The 15,806-nt window shown below is 43.3% G+C and overlaps 1 protein-coding gene across 1 annotated transcript; it reads right to left on the reverse strand.

The window, feature by feature from the left end:
- Positions 1 to 4,626: 4,626 nt before the first annotated feature.
- Positions 4,627 to 14,970, reverse strand: HERPUD1 (homocysteine inducible ER protein with ubiquitin like domain 1; the record flags this gene model as incomplete). The annotated part of the gene is made up of 8 exons (XM_080702342.1): positions 14,824 to 14,970; positions 12,083 to 12,160; positions 11,915 to 11,989; positions 10,549 to 10,679; positions 7,847 to 7,969; positions 7,035 to 7,385; positions 5,552 to 5,654; positions 4,627 to 4,791 (listed from the first exon to the last, which is right to left on the reverse strand). The coding sequence occupies exons 1-8, from the start codon at positions 14,962 to 14,964 to the stop codon at positions 4,627 to 4,629; spliced, it is 1,167 nt and encodes a 388-aa protein (XP_080558468.1). The 5' UTR covers positions 14,965 to 14,970.
- Positions 14,971 to 15,806: the final 836 nt, after the last annotated feature.

Raw genomic sequence — 15,806 nt, forward strand, 5'->3', positions numbered from 1 at the left:
ATATCAAAATGTGGCAGCCGGGCGTGGTGGTGCACGCTTGTAATCCCCGCACTTGGGAGGCTGAGACAGGAGGATCGCACAGGTTCAAAGCCAGCCTCAGCTACTTAGTGAGACCCTGTTTCCAATAAAATATAAAATAGGTCTGGGAGTATAGCCTGGAGGTAGAAAGCCCCTGGGTTCCATCCCCAGTACCACAGGGAAAAAAAAATGTGGCACTAGTAAGACACACGAGGCACCCCCTTTTTCTTATCTCCTATGTGTAGTGGCAACCCACTCTTCTCCCAGTCATCGAGGTTGATACTGTAACTCCCTTCTCAGCCTGTCAATTCAGAGGCCCGAGGAGTCCAAGATGGCCAGCAGCACTCTCAGCTCCCAGGTCCCCACAGTCATTTCTGTCTTCTGATGGAAGCATTCCTCCCGGGCATTGGTTGAATTGTAGCATTCATCCTAGTCTGTTCTCTGTTGCTATGCTAGAATATAACAGGACCCTGGGTACTTTATAAAGAATAGAGGTTCATTTCACTCACAGCTCAGGAGGCTGGGGAGCTCAATGTCAAGAAGCCAGCACTTGGTCCAGAGGGCTTTCTCGCTGTCATTACACAGAGGGGGCATCATGGGCAAGAGCAAGGGCACTGTAAACTCAGGCCTGTCTTTCTGTTCTTTGAAAGCCACTGGTCCCATCCTGAGGGCACCACCCTTATGAACTCCTTAACCCCAATGACCTCTCTAAGGCCCCACCTCTAAACACCAATGTATGATTTGAGAATTAAGTTTCTTACATAGAAGTTGGGGCTATAGCTTTGTGATAGTGCACTTACCTAGCATGTGTGAAGCCAAAATGTGTCTAATGTAGAACCTTTTGGGGCCACGTTCAGACCACAGCAACCACTCCCTACAGTTCACATCCATCTGGAATCCCAGATTGTGTCCTTACCTGGAAATTAGGTCTTTGCAGTTTTATTTATTTATTTATTTATTTATTTATTTATTTATTTATTTATTTTTTGGTGGTATTGGGGTTCCTGGAAGCCCTTCTACCTCCGGGTTACACTCCCAGACCTATTTTTACATTTTTATTTGGAAACAGGGTCTCCTAAGCCAGCGCGCGTGGCTGGCTTCGAACCTGCGCGATCCTCCTGTCTCTGCCTCCCAAGCGCGGGGATTACAAGCGTGCGCCACCACGCCCGGCGTCTTTGCAGTTTTAAATGCAATGACTAGTGTCCTTATAAGGTTATGTAAAGACACAGAGATATAGAAAGAGGGACCAAGGCCAGGAGTTGATGGAGGCAGAAATTGGGGTAATATAATTGCAAGCTAGAAAGCATCAAGGATGCTGGCAGCCACCGGAAGCCAGTAGAGGACTCCGGACGGACTCTCCCCGGGACCCCTAAGGAGGAAGCAACCCTGTCGACACTGCGATGTCAGACTTCAAGCCTCCAGAACTGTAAGAGAAGTGTTTTAAGTTTGTGGGAGTTTATGTCAACTCTAAAAATCCAATATACTCCATATGACTAAAAACTCTAGGCCAACAGAACAGAAGGGTACGGAGAACAGAAGCAAAACTTTGCTGGAGGGTCTCCAGGATTGGCTCCGCTTTAGAGCATACAGAGCCTATTGAGACTGTCCTCAGCCCTGAAAGCTGTGCCACTGGGCTGGCACTGCAGCTGAGCCTTCGCCGGGCCATCCGCTGCGCTATCAAGCCAGCTGCTTCAGGATAACAGGTCTATGGGTTTCTTTGGTTTTCCATGACAAAGATCACAAACTGGTTAAGTTGGTACAATACACATCTTTCTCACAGCTCTAGGGTCTGGAAGCTGAAATTGAGGCATCAGCAGGGCTATTCTCCCGAGTCTCTTGGGAGGAATCTTGCCTCTTCTGCCCTCTGATGGCTGGTGGTAATTTTTCGGCATTGCGTGGCTTGTGGCAGCAACAGCTCAGCCTGTCTCTGTCTTCTCAGGGTTATCTTCCTCTGTGTCTATGTCCAGATTTCCCTCTTCTTCTAAGGCCATCCAGTATAACCTCATTTTAACTTGATAATCTTTGTAAACACTTTATTTTCAAGTAAGGTCACATTCATAGGTTCCAGGAGGACATGTATTATGGTGGACACTTCGGTACACTGGGAACATGATAAATCAGCAAATTCCGTGAGCAGGGATTCATTGCCATCATTTAATGTGAAGTTCTTTGATATGAAACAATGGTGTACGGAATACCAGAATGATGGATAAGACATGTGGTTAGGTCCACAGATGAGTTTCAGAAGATACTATTCTAGGTTTCAGCAGAAACACTGCATGCAGGGAAAAATCCATGTCCAGAGAAATTTTACACTGGCAAGAACAAAGGGCTGCCCCTTCCACTAGGGAAGCATCTGATGTAATAAACCTGCCACCTAGTAGCTAGCTGACCACCCTGGGGGATGGGGCTAGATCAGGGACTTAGCATCCATCTCACCTACTGAAGCCAAGTTGGCCTCGCTGAGTAGAAATCCATGTTGCCGAGCCCAAGAGTAACCTCCATCCCTGCCACCAGGACCGACAAGCATTTTGAATTGGTCGGGCTTTTAAAATTGGTTGCTAAATCTGATTAGAAGTAATGGCACTGATGATTCTACTCCTAGGAGTAAAGAGGACACTGGTAGTTTATGGCATTAGACCTAGGCAAAATATCCCCATGTGATGTACATAATTAAGTCAAGTTTCAGGAGGATCATATATTTGATGTCTTAGGACATTTTAGTCAAACTAAAGTATATGAAATTAACTGGCACTATTGATTTTGAGGCCCAGCAGTGCAATTTAACTGGCAATCTGACAACACAAGGGTGTAGCCCTGCTACTATAGAAACAGGATGGGTACCATCAGTTGCCTGGGTCCTTGGGCCCCTTGCCAAATGAGATGGCCTTACCTCTTAGTGATTACTTTCTTCAATCACCAAGACCTAACTCCCAAGCATGCTCCAAATTTAGCTGTTTGGTAAGATGGGCAAGTCCAATGCTGTGCTCTGCTTCCCTGTTGATTCTTCTTAATCTAAATTCTCTTCTCTTACTCTAAATTCTTACCCACTTCTTCACCTATAGAATTCTTTGAATAACTCCAGTTTTAAGCCTTTTCTTCTTTCAAGCAAAGTATCATCTTTTAGTTTGTCAATATCAGTGTCTTCTGATAGCTCTTCTGTTCCTGAACTTTCTTATCAAGTATCTCTTCACATAATTATCTTGGTTTACATTTGAAAGCACAACCATACATACATCTTTGAATCTACTCATCTTAATTTAATCTTTACTGGGAATATCTTAAACATCAAACACAGGTTTGGATCATGCTTGAGAGTTAAGTCTTGGTGGTTGAAGAAAGTTTAAGTGATGGCAACCATATCAAAGGCTACTTTGCCAAAAGAATGTGACCAGAACTGGGTGTGGTGGCACATGCCTGCAATCCCAGTATTTGGGAGGCTAAGACAGGATGATTGCTGGTTCAAGGCCAGTGCATGGTAACTTGGCAAGACTATTTCAAAAATAAAATAGGGCTAGAGATAGAGCTCAGAGGTAGAACATTCCTGGGTTTAATCCCTAGTAACACACACACACACACACACACACACACACACACACACACACACACACAAGAATGTGACCAGCCCTTTAGCATTCTATCTATAAAATTACTTGTGAAGATACCTAGAACTTTGCTTTTAAGATTAGTCACAGAATTAATATTTAAAGTTGATTATAACCACAAAGTAAGGTCAGCTTATAAAAGCATGCCATCTGAGTGGGTGAAACTGCTGCAGAGTTGCCAAGCAGAAGACACTTAATGCCACTGACTTCAAGTTTGGGGAATTTAGCCTTGGTGGACTCCTATTTAATAATCCAGTAATGTGGAAGTCAGGAAATGGAGGCAAACACAGGTATAGTTTCAACAACTTAACCTTTCATTGCCTTATCTTATCATCCTTCATGGTACAGATTACTTAAAAATCAGCAACTCAATGGACACAAAGTATACTGCTAGGAAAACAGTCTCTGCCACAGCCATTCATAATAAAACTTTATTGAACAGAAAACCTGGCAAAGGTTTCCACCTCTGTAAAGTTCCCCTTGGTTTAAAGTAAAGCACTGTATTTTAAAAAGCAATTATACATACATCTTTCCTAGAAAAGTCCTGCTAACATGTCTAGCAATTTCATTGATTATATAAAGTAATACACTTAGTGTAATTTAAACATTCCAACAGGAATCAAATCGTACCAGCAGAACCACTTCTGCATCTATGACTTCTATGTACAAACACACATGCAGACACACACATCTGGGAAAGTTCCTCAGGCATAAACATGCAACACCTAATGCCGTCTATTTACAATGCCTATTAAACTACATACGGTATATATTAAAGCTCTTCAGAATAAAGACATGAGAAGCCCTGTGCATTTTTTGTTCATCAATTTGTATCATGGCTTCATGTCTTACTTTCTACTTTTGCTTGACTGCAAAAGCCTATCATCACTCTTGTGAGTTTTTAATGACTGCATCATATACGTCCAGGTAAAAAAATCTAACTGGAGTCAGATGATCCAGTCCACACCTGTCAATGCCTCTAGCTCATCGACTGAAAGTGCCATCAGTTTGCTATGGCTGGAGGACCTTCAGGAAGAAGAGAGGCAAAGAAAGTCTTGAAGACCAGCCACGCTGTGCTCATAAATGAAGGGCTGGTCTGCTCAGCATCCAGCATGTCCCTGTCTGGAGGAAGGTGGCTGGGGTCTTCAGTGTCAGGATCGGCACCATCCTACAGGTAATGAAACACAGGGAGAAAACGGTTAGGGCTGTGATGCGTACCACATACCATTAGGAGAGGGCAGGTAAATCCCTCCCCCTTGCCCTACAGGCCAAGCAGGCAGGCAGGCCAGCCAGAGCAACATCCTAACCACATGAAGCTCTTCCTGGGCTTCCGCAGCTCAACAGAGCCAAGGACCTTCATGGATGGAACATTCCTGGTAGCAGGTATCAGAGCAAAAGTAGTAACCCGATCTTCAACTATAATTAAACTAGTAATTAACCAGTTCATTAAATATAGCTATACTTCTAATTTTGGCAGTGCTCTGAGTTTAAAAAAATCAGCAATGGAAACCAAGTTGTGAAAACATACTACAATTTGTTATAAAGTATATCTTTTAGGATCATGCATTAATCTGTCTTACAAAACTTCTACTTCTGTGTGATATATTCCAGAAAATCTATTCTGTAAGACATGCTTATATAAATAATTCATTAGTGGTTTCCATGATATAACAAACTGTAACAGACCACTGAATCTCAAAATGTGGATTGGGAAAAAACATTATTTACATATGCTAAAATGCCAATTGTTACATGACAAAAATACCTGATGGAGTTTATGGCATACTCAAAGTTTTAAAAACTGATGCTGCTCTAAGAAAATAAATTTGAAAAAAAAAAATTCATGAACTATTTAGTCTGATAAAATGGTGGGAGGGCCTGGCATAGTGTGTGCAGCTCGCCTGGCTCCAGCAGAGGCTTCTTCATACCTGTAAGTTATTGTTGGGGTCCTGATTCACAGCTTCCTGAAGACCATCATTCGGGAAGTTCTGAACAGGCCTCTGTCTAAATGGAAACCACCCAACGTGATGCCTTAAAAAAAAAGCACACAACAGTCCATCTTAGCTAATGTCACAGTGGATCTACCCAAGAATCTAAGGTTCTGCTCCTCTGACCATGGTGGCGCTATGACCAGAAGCTCATGGCAGGATGGTCTTGCAGGGCCACCCTCTCATACTGTCTCATAGATGTCACACTGGCCTGTCAGGTCCAGGCTGTGTTTTGTCAGCAACAAAGCTTAATAGATGCTTATTTATCTAAACTACACCTTTCACTCGAAGACCTGAACAGAGAGGGAAAATATATTTCTATAAAGCTGCAATTATAATAATGAGCTAAACTGGTCACTTAAATGGATGTTTCTAGGGATAACAGAAAGAATAGGCTAAAAGTTTATGCAAAAAGTCCAATTAAATCCAAGTTGTGAAATGAATAGGACAAAATATTATCAATTATTGTGAATATATGAGTGTTAACATTACTCTAAATATTCCCCACCTCCTTTTTTTGTGGTATTGGGGATGGAACCCAGGGATGTTATACCTCTAAGCTACAAATTTTATTTTGAAACAGGGTCTCACTAAGTTGTGGAGAGTCTAAGTTGCTGAGGCTGGCTGTGAACTTGCGATCCTACTGTCTCAGCCTCCCAAGTACTGAGATTACATGCATGCATACAATACCTGGCTGTATTTCTCCATTTAAAAAAAGAAGCTAAACCATTTTTATTATAAAAGAAAAATTTCGACTTTAAGTTTCAACCACAAAGACCTATCACTTTGCCACTAGTGACCCATTGGCCTTACACACTGTGAGAGCTAAATTGTGCATTATAAAAGACGTAGCAGCATCCCTTGCTCCATATCTACTAGAAGCTAGCAGGACTGCCTGCTCTAGTCTGAAAACCAAAAATGTCTCCAGACATTGCTTAGTGATCTCTGAGGGTGAAGAGAGGCTACCCACTTCTGGAAACTATTTCCTAGACCACAGCTAAAGTCAAATATCAGGTCTGTAAACATTCCTTGACCCATCAGAGCTATGTTAAGTCTGTGTCTGACTTTTGATCTGAAAGGCAGCTATAGCCTGATATATATTTTCCTATTCAAAACAAATACAATTTTTCTTTTCCATGCTTCGGGTATGAGTAAGTTATTGTGGTTTATGGGCCTGGAAGGTAACATATCAGTACATGATTAATGTGTTCAATGCAATATACAACCAAGCCCTGAATTCCTTACATTGCAAGTGCTAAATATATCTCCTTCAATAATAAATTAAATATATTTCTTCAATAATAATTAAATATATCTCCTTCAGTAATAACTGAGACTACTTGAAGGAAGAAATATGTACTTGAGTCACAGGAGAGTACAATTTGCAGTAAAGAAAAAAAGGAGACAGAAAGCATTTGCTTACAGGTACATGACAATGGTAGCTCCCATGACCATGAGGAATCTGCTCAGGGAGGAATAGAAGTAGAGGATACTGAGAAAAACGGAAAATGTAGCTGCTGAATAGGTCCAATCCAACCAATCTCGATTTATCTCATCATCTTCTTCCACAATAGGGCCACCTTGTGCATTCATCCGCAAATTCTGATTGGCTCCAGGATTAACAACCACTTGAGGAGCTGCATTCTGATTGGCTGGCTGGTTTTCAGCTGGAAATTGATTGTGAATAGGGGCTGGAGCAGGTGCAGAAACCACAGGTATCTCTTGTGCACTTGGTGATGGGACAAAAGCTCCTGATGCAGCAGTGGCAGCTAAACTAAAAAATAATACAGGCAGACACTGTTGAGAGCAAAGTACTTTGAAAACTATGGCTCTCATAACCTTATTTACATAGAAGTTTTTCTTAAGAATTAACAGTAGGTACATATACACTTGAATTTTCTTCAACTTAGTGAAGAACTTCTTTACTAACAGTTATATTTGTTAATGCCTTTCCTAAGAAAAGCCACATGGTAAATTCCATCTCGAATTCAGTATCAAGACCATATAAGATTATGGTATACTGGCAAATTAAAATTTTCATGAAAATTTAAAATTAGAAAAAAAGGTAATATAACCTAATAAAGGCATTAAAATATGTATCAGACACAAGCACTTCCACATCAATATGAAGGCAGGTTCTATCCACAGAACCACAAAAAGCAGGGCTCTGTAGAGGTGGATGAAAATATACTCATCCCTCCATTATGATTTCTTTCAAAGATGGAAAGGACTTACTACTGCATGTAGTACTGTCGAGCATAGATTTGCTGGAACCAGGAGAGCTGCAGCCACCCGTAGGTTGTGTAACCAGAGAAACCAGGCCCCAGGCCTTGGAATGCCTGCTGGACAGCTTCAGACCTATATGTAGATGGAAACAGAACACTCAGTTTGAGTTGAGTATCAATAAATAAAAATTAAATTATGATAAGGAATTCAGAATAAAAAAGAATGGGCCTCACATAGAATCTCACAGTGGATTGTATGATGTAGCTATGTAATGCAAACAGAAAGCGCTAAAAGACCACCCTGCCAAGACACATATCCCATAGAAAAACAAAAGCCCTTGTCCTGGAGGGCTTCACCAGGGCAACTGCTGTGTGTCTTGTGCACAGATGTAAAAATAAGCTAAACCTTTTCAGGTTGTATAGATTCCACTCCATTTTGACTTGCTGAGTCTCACTGCAGCCTAAATCCATCGATGATCCTGGATCTGAACAACAAAGCTACATTTCCTCCAAAGTCTTTCCTAAAAAAAAAAATCTCCCTTCCTCGCAATACTCACTTCTCTCCCACTCCTAAATTAGAGTCTGTATTGGGGCTCAGTTACATGTGTGTGGCATCACCACTGTATGTCTACTGACCATACAGGGTACCCTGCAGGTTGATGCATGTCCAACATCCTTGTGGGGAGGGATTCCATCCCATTTTACAGAGGGGAGCCGAGGACAGCTGCAGAGAGACCAGGACTTTGCACAAGATCACGGAGCTAGTAAGGAGCAAGCTGGACTTGAGACCTGGGCTGACTAATGCCGATGTCATGCTTTTCCAGTCAGGCAGTGGCCTTCTCCTGCTTCTAGCAGGCGTGTGGGAGTCATCTTGGGCTCTGTGCGTCATAAGAAGTGAACTCTTTTGGCAGCAGGTCACAAGACTGCAGATTATATGCTCATCCTTGCAGGGTACCTCATATCCTTAACCAAGAGTTATGGCATTAGCTGTTCAATAAGAATTTACTGACTGAAATCAAGTTTAAGTATGGTGAAATTCAAGAAGTCTGGAAGAGGCTTAACTTCTCAAGTTGGCAGCCAAAATAAAGGAAGCAGCTTTGTTTCTTTGTCCAATAACGTATCCAGTTGTCTAGTGCACACATTGATAGCTGATAGTCTTTTAACCAAATTCCGTAACCCAGGTATTTCTAAAGTAGTATTCCAATACAAATCTTGGTATGATACTGTTTTTGATCCTTTTTTAAAAAAGTTACAGTGCATGGAAATAAGATGATAAAGTCTTTTAAAATTTTTGTCAGATTTGATGATGATGGCATTATTATGCAAGGTACCTAAAAGGTTTTTAAAATTATACTGAAGTATGAAGGCATAAAATGGCAAGATATCTGAGAATTATATTTATTTATTTATTTATTTATTTATTTATTTATTTATTTATTTATTTGTGGTACTGGGGTTGGAACCCAGAGGTATTCTACCTCCAAGATACACCCCAGCCCTATTTTTTATTCTTTATTTTGAAACAAGGTCTCACTAAGTTGAGGAGGGCCTCACTAAGTAGCTGAGGCTGGACACGAACCTGTGGTCCTCCTGTCTCAGCCTCCCAAATGCTGGAATTACAAGTGTGTGCCACCACACCCTGCTGGAATTAGTTTTAAGTACTTTAAAATAAATGGGGATTGGGAAAACAATAGATGAAATAAGTGTTGTGAAACTTTGATCTTTACTGAGTTTGAATGATGAAGTAAGGATTCATCAAACATTTTCTTCTGTTTTTGCATATATTTGCAAATTCTATAAAAGGAAAAAAAGGGTATTCCTTCCTTAAACATGGCTTTACTAAAAATCAAATATAAAATCTACTGAGAAAAGAGGACAGGAGAATTCAAGAATTACAGAATTTCCACCTGTAATTAGAATACATCTGTAGTTAGTTGTTTTTCTGCAAAGTGCTTTTATAAAACAAGATGTTCCAAGAGCTATAAAATGCAAACCGGAAGGCATGTAATCACTTCTGGCTCTGCTCTAAAGAAAAGCTCCAACTGAGCCAAAGAAAAGGGCATTTTCTCTAGCCCTACAATATACTCCTTAGCAAAACAAGTCTTAGTCTCTTTACCTTGTCTCTCTCCATTACAATAAAGCACAAAGCCACTCAGCAAAGCAGCTACACAATGCTTACAACAGCTATATTTTTCTGCAGCAGCACTAATTTCCTATTATAAGGGCAACCAAGCTGTCAGCGTGAAGGTAACCACATACACGAAGGCTCAAATGTCTCAATTTCCAATACATGTATCTCCTACTTTTTTAAACATTCCTACAAGGCTGTCTATTAAGAATAATTAAATATACAAGAGATCTTTAAAGTGAAACTTTTTTTTATGGTACTGGGGATCAAACCCAGGGGCATTCTAATGCTGAGTTAAACCCTCAGTCCTATTTTTTTATTTTGAAACAGGGTCTCAGTAGGTGGCTGAGGGACTCGCTAAGTTGCTGAGGTTATCCTTGAACCTGCATTCCTCCTGTCCCAACCTCCTACCTACTGAGATTACAGGTGTGTGCCACCACGTTCAGTTAAGTGAAACCCTTTACAAAGCAAAATTTTGTACATCTTAAAGTTCGTTGATTATACACATATAATCATACCTTATTCTTAAATTGACACAAATAGGTATTCATGTTGTTTAAACCTGGTTCTTTTTTAATACTCACCTTGAGATGTTCTCCCATCCAGGCGGAGAAAGGTTCCGCAGAACTTCTCTTTGCCTTACACCATCACTTGAGGAATCCCCAGGATACTGTCCCTGATTAGGACCACTGGGCTGCTGTGTGGATTCAGCAACCTAAGTGTAATATGAACATCAGAACAAAGGACCTGATGCAATTGTCTGTAATCAAGTTAAATCATTGCTGTGAACAGTGTATGTCTCTATCCCCACCTGTGAACTTGTCAATAGATGTGATGTTATATGAAAAATATTCTAAAATCTGTCCAACACCATTTTCAACATAAGGTACTAGGGTTCGGGTGTGGCTCAGTGGTCAAGCACTTGCCTAGCATGGACAAGGCCCTATTACTTATACATAGACAAACACTGGGGAAAAATCCTGAATTTTCCCTAGGGTAACTATGCTGCAATTTCACTAAACTCTTTCAGTAAAGCCATCACTGTAAAGAAAGCTTCCCGATGATGCTCTACATATCTAATGCTAAATTTACTAATTCTAGAAATTAATTTAACCAACAAGACTTACAAATACTATTCTGCCAGCAATCCAAAGGAAAGGGAATTTCCTGTTATATTCAGATGTTTTAGAAAATATAATTATATGTTTAAAGTGCACCACGTTAGAAGATTAATACTATATATTCAAAATAAATGTTATGAAAAGTAAATGCTCTTGTCTGTCAAGCATAAGTCTTTAGAGATCACTCAATAAAAACAGCAGTCTTTTCCTATACAAATAAATAATCACTAAGAATTTCCAGGAGGTCGGCGTGGTGGTGCATGCCTATAATCCCAATACTTGGGAGGCTGAGATAGAACTGCGAGTCAAAATCAGCCTCAGCAACATAGTGAAACTCTCAGCAACCTAGCAAGACCCTGTTTCAAAATAAAAAGTAAAAAATCAGGCTGGAGGTGTAGGTCCCAGAAGCAGAGTGCCCCTGGGTTCCATCCCCAGTATACCCCCCACACACAGAGAAAATATATTCATTTTTTACTCTTTATAAAAAATCGTTCCTTAGAAGAAACTTGCTATGTCCTAAATTTGAAAGAATCCATTTTCAAATGCCATGCTACTTCAGTCTTTTAGGTATGTAGTAACTGTAGGCCAGATCATAACCCAGCAGTGTAATGTGTAACTTTCCTACTGCACTAAAGGAACAGTCTATTCTTACTATTTTCACTTGTATTAATAGCATAGTTCCTAATTCCTGAAACACCCTGGGTAAGAAACAAAATATGACTTAGTAAAAAGGTTACAAGGTCTCTCTTAAGAAGTTTCAGGAAAATTCCTTTATTCTACCCTTGGGACTCTGAAGGACACAGATTATTATGGTCACGATAAAGCATACCTTTGTGCTTGTTTCTGGCATTTTTGAGGAACTCTTCACATTGCACACCAGATGCAAAACATGCCGTTTCTCCTGCTAAAAGTAATCAAGAGGTGCCTCAGAACCGGAATTCAACCTTGTAGGTGCTTTAAAAGGTCGTAAAGTTAATGTGTAAGTGACACAAAGTACCTTTGGAAGGAAGTCCCTGAGACACTGATGATCCAACAACAGCTTTCCAGAATAAATCAACCTCTGGTCCTCTGGACGCTGATTGCGGAAAAAAGAGTAACACAGGTTAGCATTTAGTCTTACCAGTTCCTAATCACAGAAGAAAAAACTGTTTTGCACAAATAATTTGAATATGTATGCTTTCCTCCAGCATCACAGGAAAACACTTTCTGAAAGGTCTCATACACATAAGTTTTATTTTGAAAAAGTGGTTAACTTTAAACAGATCTCTAGCATGCAATAAACTTAGGATGGCAAATTATGTCCAGTCCACAAAAATTATGGGAACACATTTAACACCTTAATTCTAAGGGAAACTGCGTTCTGTCACTAAATTCACAAACTGTATTTGGGGTTCCTACAGCAATCACTTCAAAACCTGGCTTGGGCTCAGAGAAAACTCAAGAGAACTTCCTTCACCCAACCACCTAAGCACTGTCTTGAAATATGTTTGAAGCACTTCAAAACATAAACCCACAGAGGATTTCTTGACATACAAATGAGTTACAGAGATGATCTGTGGGTAACCTTCCACTCAGTGACGCTGTGAGGGCCTGGTAGAGTGCTTGCCTAGCATGCGTGAGGCCCTGGTTTGACTCCAAGCACTGAAGAGAAAATAACAACCACCCTGAAAGAGGTGGTATCAACATATGAGAAAAGTCTGAGAAACTGACTCATCCAAGGCCACCTACTGCTGAAGAGTCAAGATTCTAACACCTCTTCTCCATACCAGTGACTTTCAAGTCATAGGGACTCCACGAACTTCTATACAAATCTTAAAAATAACCAATAAAGCTATCTCTACCAAGTAGTTTGAGTTTATGAACTGTTTGAAGCAAAAGAAAAGAGCCCAAACTGCATTTACATAACATATTAGGACTTTTTGACACCATACCTAAAATAAAAACACGCTGTGTTCATCGTTTTCACTGACTGAATTTGCAAAATACTTTAAGTGTAGAGTCAACCACCAGAAAAGGTCTGAAAGCCACTGCTACGTGTAGATTTGAATTGTTTCCCTTCTTTTAAAGGCCTAAACTGACACTCTGTCCTCACCTAGAAGTCTGATTTGGAAAAAAAAATTGTTAAGCAAACAACTATAAGAGGGCTTCTCGCATTATACCATTTTACACTACAGAAAACAAATGAATATGCTTCCACCATAATTTTTAAGCATAGTTTTGTAAACCTGAGACCTCTTTTATTTATAATCTTATCTTCAGACTCAACAAATAGTAGGGATGTTCTTACTCAAAGCAAAACTCTCAAAACAGAGCCTTGAATAAATGATGCAACCAGAGACCACACCTGCTGTGCCTATTTGTGTACCTACTGGCCTTTCTCCCAGCAACAAGGCCACCTGGTCTCCTGGAAGTACCCACGGTGAAACTGCTTACTGAATAAAAAGGAAAATTCACAACAGCACAAAAGGAGAACGTCTGTGTTTTCCTTCTGTGGGCACATGCATGTGATCCTAGTACTTAGGAGGTTGAGACAGGAGGATCACAGGTTTGAGGAAAGCCTCAGCAAATAAATGAGACTCTCATCAGCCTAGTGAGACCTTGTTTCAAAAATAAAATAAAATAAAATAGGGCTGGGAGTATAGCTCAGAGGTAGAATGTCCCCTGCACACCAAACCAAAACAACAACAAAAAACCTTCCTGTCTACATTTTTGACAACACAGACCCAATCGCTAATACCTGTTGAACTGTCCAGAAAAGGCATAATCTGCCTATTTTTTTTTTGTAACTGGAATGCCCTCTCCTGTTTGATTGAGAATTACACTCGTAGGCAGTAAAGAATACTGCTGACACTTACATAATATCAGAGTACAAAGTAAATACTGGAAGGTCCAGCTCACAGCCTCCATCACGTGGTGGGGGAGGGAAGGAGGGCGGGGCTAAGGGTGTTGTTGACAGAGGCGGCCACCAAAACAAAGCAAGGAAGTCTCCCTAACTTTGGGACCAAAGTCTTAAAACCAGACTCAAGTCGACTCCCACTTCCCTTCTAACTCACTCAGCTACAAAGTGCCTGGAGCTTCTCTCAGGGTCTAGGCAACAATTCAAGAGTCCAGAGCGACAGGGAGGGGCAGCTAGCGGAAGGTGGACACCGAGGCAGAGCCACGTCTTGCTTCTGGGCGTGGGGCCTTAAGTACACCGAGCCTGGGTGCTCTCTCTCCTAGATTCTCCGGCCACTGGCCTGGGGCTGGCACCTGCACTCCACTCTCCCCACTTCCCACGGGGAAGGTACTCAGAAAAGTCACTCCGCAGCCATTTACTCTTTCTTATTTCTATCCGCTGGGTACGAGTCTAGTTAGGAACACCTAGTCCCCGGCTGTTCAGGGGAAACAGACTTCAGGGTGAGAGGGTTCACCCAAGGTCGCACTGCTGTTTCCTTGGTCTGGCTAAAGCTGGGAGCCCCATCTGGAGAACGAGGGAGAGTTGTCTGGTAAGGTGGGGCAGGCGCGTGAGAGCCTCGGAGGGCTGGGGACACCGAGCAGTGGCAGGGGCCGGCAGCCCGTCGGGAGGGCGGCCAGGACCGGGGAGATGAGAGTCCCTGGGCAGAGGAGGGCGCCGACGGCGGCGGGGCAGGAAGAGGGTGGGACGCGGCCAGCCCCGCCGCGGGTGGCCAGGAGAGCGCCGGCCGGGAAGGGGCAGGCTACCGGAGAGGGCGGCCGCGGCAGCCCAGGGGCCCCTCTCACCGGGCGCTCGGGGTAGACGCGGCTCAGGTGGGCCTTCAGGCGGCCCACCGTCCAGCTGCGGTCGCCGCTCAGCTCCAAGTCGCGGTGGCGCTGGTTGGGGCTCTTCACCAGGAGCGTGACCTGCTCCGGCTCGGGCTCCATGTCGGCGGCGCTGCAGGCTCGGCTGTGCTTCCAGATGCCAGGCAGGCGGGGTCGCGGCCAGCCAGTGCTGCGCGGCCACCCAGCACTCCGCAACGACGGCTCTAGTCTCCGGGGCTCGCGCCCCCGCCTGGGGCACCTTTTATAGGCGCCCCGCGCCCGAGCTCTGCGGAGAGACCTCTCTGTGGCTGCCGCCCATTGGCTGAGGCAGAGGTCACTGCCCAACGTGGCCCAATCAGCGCCCGGATGCTGGCGGCCGAGGGGCGGGCTGAGCACGTAGACGCGGGGTGATGCAACCCGCCGCCGTTGCGTCATCCCGAGTCGCGGCTGCGGCCTGGGACCCGGGATTCGGCAGCCATGTTTGGGTGCGCTGCGGCGCGGGTCGGGGTCTCGACCCAGAGCCGAGGGGGCGCCTTAGCTCGGGTTGCCAAAGGCGTCTGAGGGGGTCCCGGTTGACTCTTGGCTTAGTAGTCTCTGCAAATTGTTTCCTCACAAAGCAGCACCCCCGCCCTCCTGGACCCCAGGCGCCTTCAGTGTCCCCCCACCTGCACCCGCGGAGCCGGAGCTACCCGGGGAGCCATCCCACCCGACTGGCCGGGCTGTCCTGGGCCTCGCAGCCCATCCCTGAGGGCCGCAGGTCCCCTGGGCTGAGGGGATGAGGCAACGAGGCACCTGCTGCCAATTACCCACGGCCTCACGTGTGGGGCATCACCCTTACCAACCCAAGCCAGCCACAAGCCGTCAGCTTCACTGGGGACATCAGCCCGTGCTTCTGTTGAATAGCTAGACAGAAAGGAGTAGGCCAGAAAAGACGGTCCTCCTGGAGGGGAAAGCAGGACTCTTGC

This window comes from Muscardinus avellanarius (genome assembly GCF_963383645.1).
Source record: "Muscardinus avellanarius genome assembly, chromosome: 10".
In the NCBI taxonomy this organism is placed as follows: domain Eukaryota; kingdom Metazoa; phylum Chordata; class Mammalia; order Rodentia; family Gliridae; genus Muscardinus; species Muscardinus avellanarius.